The 5,055-nt window shown below is 35.4% G+C and overlaps 1 protein-coding gene across 1 annotated transcript in view; it reads left to right on the forward strand.

The window, feature by feature from the left end:
• Window positions 1–2,868, forward strand: part of RAB2A (RAB2A, member RAS oncogene family) — a 106,406-nt gene extending 103,538 nt beyond the window's left edge. Inside the window, exon 8 of the mRNA XM_017893476.1 lies at window positions 1,540–2,868. Coding sequence (XP_017748965.1) covers window positions 1,540–1,716 — 177 coding nt within the window. The 3' untranslated portion in view covers window positions 1,717–2,868. The remainder of the gene's footprint in view (window positions 1–1,539) is intronic.
• Window positions 2,869–5,055: the final 2,187 nt, after the last annotated feature.

Raw genomic sequence — 5,055 nt, forward strand, 5'->3', positions numbered from 1 at the left:
TATATATATATATATAATTGGCATTTGGCATAGGGTTTTTTGTAATGTTATTTTGATCCTGTTTTGGTCAACATGATTAGGATAAAATGTAAAGCTTTGAAGCATCTAATTCAGTGTTCACCAAAGATCATCACTTGACCCACATCCCCACTCTGCATTTATCTGTATTTGCTTCAAAATGTTTATGTGGATGTAGCATACTTATTTTCACATAAGTATTTTTGCCATTCTGTATTAAGATTTCTGGCTTCTGAAAGAAAAGCCCTGGTTTCTCCCCAGTTGCAGTTAGAAAAGCATTGTGTTAGAAAGCCATTATGTATGTCTGTCTCATCCTATACATTAATGAGGCTCTCTGTTACTTCAGTAGTCTCTGCTAAAACAAACAGCAGTTTGCCGAAGGTTTCCAAAAAGTACATGATTTTTTCATTAATTTGGAGTAATATAGTTTCTCAATCCTATCTTCTTCGCTTATATGATAGTACTTCTCGAGTTAGTTTAAAGGTGACACCATTCAGAGACTAATACCATATAAATTGAACAGTAATTGGGCCTCTATCTGAAAGGGCACATTCATTGTTTCTGTCTGGTTTCATATAGTAGCTGACTGCTTTACTGTGCCTTATGCAGCTTTGATTGTAATGTGCTGTCAGGAGCCAACAGGCCGTGCTATTTATTTGGCCTAATGCCAAGGCTGACTCCTTGACTCCTCAAGAAGTTGCTACCAGCCCAGAGGGGGCAAAACCAATGAGCCATAGGGCATGCTTTTTATTAAAGAGGAGTCAAAAGAGCGAAAAGAAACCACATCAGCTGCTGTCAATACTGAGCTAGTGCCAGAAACCCCAAGGCTACTACTGTTGCAGAACAACTGCCAAGCACTATAAATCTGAGATTTACTGTGACGTAAAGTTTCCTTAAGAGCTTAATTTCTGAAGCTACTGTATTACTTTTCTCAAAGTGTTGTATTTTTAGGTAAAATCCACTTGAGGGAGTGAGGGTTAAGACATAAGTGTGAGTTTGATGAATGAAAGAACTACTCTGTGTGTGGGTTCTTGGCAAGCTGCCATGTCTTTGGGGATCATAGAAATTATTGATGACACAGAACACTCATATGCCCTTAGCCTGTACAGCTGATTCAACATGGAACAGAAACACTGTCTAGTGAAAAGATTTTACCTTGTATTAAAGCAGCATGGACTTTGGGTATTTTTATGCTTTAAAGATTACTTGCAATAATTATTTTAAACGATTTCTGCATTATGAGAATTTCCTGAAAAGCAACATTATCCAATATCTATTTACCCCGTACCTGGTATGATAAAGAATTACTTTCAGAAACATTTCCACAGTGTTTTTAAAAGGAAGGAACAGCCCTTAAGAGATATTGTTTTAATTGTTGCTAAAATCTACTTACTATATTTTTCTCAGTTGTTTGATAAAATTGTATCATAAAGAATTAAATTAGTTTTTTAAGAATCTAGTTAAACTGTATCGTCTGGTTGTGTCTGGTCATATTTATTGTTCTGTTCTCTTTTATTTCAGGCAAATGGCATTAAAATTGGCCCTCAGCATGCTGCTACTAATGCAACACATGCAGGCAATCAGGGAGGACAGCAGGCTGGGGCGGCTGCTGTTGAGTCTGTTTTACTGTCTAGCTGCCCAACGGGGCCTACTCACCTATTCTTTCACCCCCTCTCCTCCTGCTCAGCTGAGACATGAAACTATTTGAAATGGCTTTATGTCACAGAAGACTTTAATCCTTCAAATTCTTGTATAACTTTGAATAAATGGTTAATGTTCACTTAAAAGACAGATTTTGGAGATTGTATTCATATCTATTTGCATTTGATTTCTAGGTCAATTGATGTGATTATTTTTGTTAAATGTTGTCTTGTGCCCTTAACTACGAACTGAATTGTATTAAACACTACAAAGTCATCTTGAGTATTTTAAATCGGTTTGTGTAGTTAGGTTTCCCAACACCTGTGGTTACCTAATGTTTAATATTATAGAACTGTCCTCAAAAACTTTGTCAATTTTCAAGGCTATAAGGAACAGAAGGACTCTTTTAATTCTGTATTTATCATTTACTTTCTGTATATATAGTTTAATAACCTGCTTGGGTGTAATTTGCCAAGCTTGAATTCTTTAATGCATTTGCATAAATTCTATACTGTTTAGAGCTTAAAGCTACAGAAGCATTGTTAGGAATTGCTTGGACACTGAATTTTAAACTTTTTGACATTGTTAACAAGCATGTTCATCTTTTCTTGTCACTAGTCCAAGAGAAATATGCTTAATGTATATTACTAAAGGCTTTGTATATGTTAACCTGTTTTAATGCCAAAAGTTTGCTTTGTCCACAATTTCCTTAAGACCTCTTCAGAAAAGGATTTGTTTGCCTTAACGAATATTGTTGGAGAAAAATACAGTATAATGAGTGAAAAGGGCAGAAGCAAGAAATTCCTACATCTTAGCAACTCCAAGAAGAATGAGTATCCACATTTAGATGGCACATTATGAGGACTTTAATCTTTCCTTAAACACAATAATGTTTTCTTTTTTCTTTTATTCACATGATTTCTAAGTATATTTTTCATGCAGGACAGTTTTTCAACCTTGATGTACAGTGACTGTGTAAAAGTTTTCTTTCGGTGGCAACCTCTATAATCTTTAAATATGGTAAGCATCTTGTCTGTTTTGAAGGGGATATGACAATAAATCTATCAGATGGAAAAATACTGTTACAAAGTAGAAAAGCTTTAGCAATTTACTCAGTGTGGTGGTTTTATCCTTTTTTTCTTTTTCTCCCTTGGTCTATAATGAAATTGTTACAACAGTGCAAAATAAAATCCTATGTATAAAAGTGTTCTTTTTTTTTTTTATTATGACCACCTCTTTTTAAATGTATTTTTAGTCCCCTTACAGCTTTTACATGTGTTGAAGCATGTTTTTTAAAAAGGTCACAATGTTTTAACACTCAACCCTTTTTAAAATTTTTGCTAAAATGTGACAAATCTCACTATATTGAAATTCTTTTTGTTGATGGTGTAAGCAATGTAAGTAAGTGTTTTCTACTCTTGAACTAGCACAAAAGCACTCATGCCTGAAAAAAAGCATAAAGAAGTTCTAATTCTGAAACTAACTACTTTCATTTCACTCACGGCCTTCAACTTTCTACAGGTCTTCCTTGAAGAGTCAGCAATACTCTGTTAAAAGTTTGACAGTACTCTTGTGGGAAATCACCGAATTCTCTCATAGTTCTGTGTTAACTATCTCCATGAGGGCAGAGGGAAAGGTGAGAGAAAATCTGTTTTCATGGGTATTTGTAGTACAGCCTTTTTCTTTCAGGTGGCCATATCAAATACACTGGTCTTAGTAATCACTGTCTTTACCAATGAGTAGGAAAAGTTAAGGCAGCTGGACAGGTTCTGCTCTATACCAAGAAGAGAATGATTCTTTGGAAATTGTTATTTTTAAGCTTCTGTTAACTTTTCCAGAAGTTTAATGTGTTTCTTTTCCATGCTTTTTCCCCTAATTATTTTATTTGAAGAAGAGAAATTAATGGCAAAAACAACAAACCAGGACATGTATTTTAATACCCTAAGGAAAAGTCGAACCCTCAAATATAACTCCTCCCACAACCACCCTAATGTGCCTCAGTCTGGGGCAGCAGGTGGACTTCTCAATAGTTCATTTCCACATTCTCTACAAAACGCATCTACCATTAAGGAATATGTTATGAATTCTTTCTGTTAATTGAGAAAGCAATGTTATTGTCTATGATTTCCACTCTTTGCTCATTTTATTATCCCTGTCAAATAATGTAATATTGGTACCTGCAGTTGAATTTGTAATACTGTAATTGAATCTTTAGTTGATCTTTGATCAACTTTTATAGCATCTATGGACACAGAAAATCAGTCACTGAAAAAATAAACACAGCTTTCAATGTCTCACTCAACATGTAACATTTCAAAATTATGATCTTCATAAAGATATTGTTACCATTCGTCTTCCAAATTTAAGACAACCGAATGAAAAGCCAATTTTTTGAAAGAATGTGGCGTATAATTAGATATACAACTGAAACAGGATATACAACTGCATACAGTTTGTTTTTAATGATATTTAAAAATAGCCTGTTAACAGGAAAATAGTCCCTATTTCTCTGCTAATGGTCAAAAAGGGTTGGGATATAAATCGTACCAAAATGTTTCCAATCACTCAGAAAAACTGATTCACGTCTGGCTTTGGAACACCTCAAACATTTATTCTCTCATGCATAGTAAAGCCGCATCTCAGTTTATTTAGTCCTGAGGTTGGCAGCATGAGGTTTGACTATATGAGTAAAAGATACACAAAGAGATAAAGCTGTTTAATAATAAACAGGAATTGACTGTACAAATAGGTAAACCAGAGTGTCTACCTGTGTTTCTCAAGAGTTTAGGTGTGCTTTATGTTTACATTAAAATGAAGCCTAACACCACGGTAGATCATCTCATCCTCCGTTGGGATGGACCAGGTATTACTTTCTTGGTTGAAGTCATGATAGAGAACTTGATTTTATTTATTTTGTTTATTTTATTTTGGGAGACAGAGTCACTCTAGTCCCCCAGGCTGGAGTGCAGTGGTGCCATCTTGGCTTACTGCAACCTCCATCTCCCTAGGTTCAAGTGAGTCTCCTGCCTCAACCTCCCAAGTAGCTGGGATTACAGGCGCCTGCCACCACACCCTTCTACTTTTTGTATTTTTAGTAGAAGTGAGGTTTTGCCATGTTGACCAGGCTGGTCTCAAACTCCTGACCTCAGGTCATCTGCCCGCCTCAGCCTCCCAAAGTGCTGGGAGTACAGGCGTGAGCCACCACGCCCAGCCAAAAACTGTCAGTCTATATATTAGTATTAATTAGTTTTACAAAATTATGAGGCCAATTCTTAAACATTGAAGAACAAAGCGCCAAACTCCTGATAGAAAAATGGAGGAAAATGAGCAATTTACAAGAAAAGTTATAAAATGTTCCTAAAATGCATTTTTAATTCAAACATAATGTAAGTGATG

This window comes from Rhinopithecus bieti, unplaced genomic scaffold (assembly GCF_001698545.2).
Source record: "Rhinopithecus bieti isolate Rb0 unplaced genomic scaffold, ASM169854v2 scaffold_21726, whole genome shotgun sequence".
Taxonomy (NCBI): domain Eukaryota; kingdom Metazoa; phylum Chordata; class Mammalia; order Primates; family Cercopithecidae; genus Rhinopithecus; species Rhinopithecus bieti.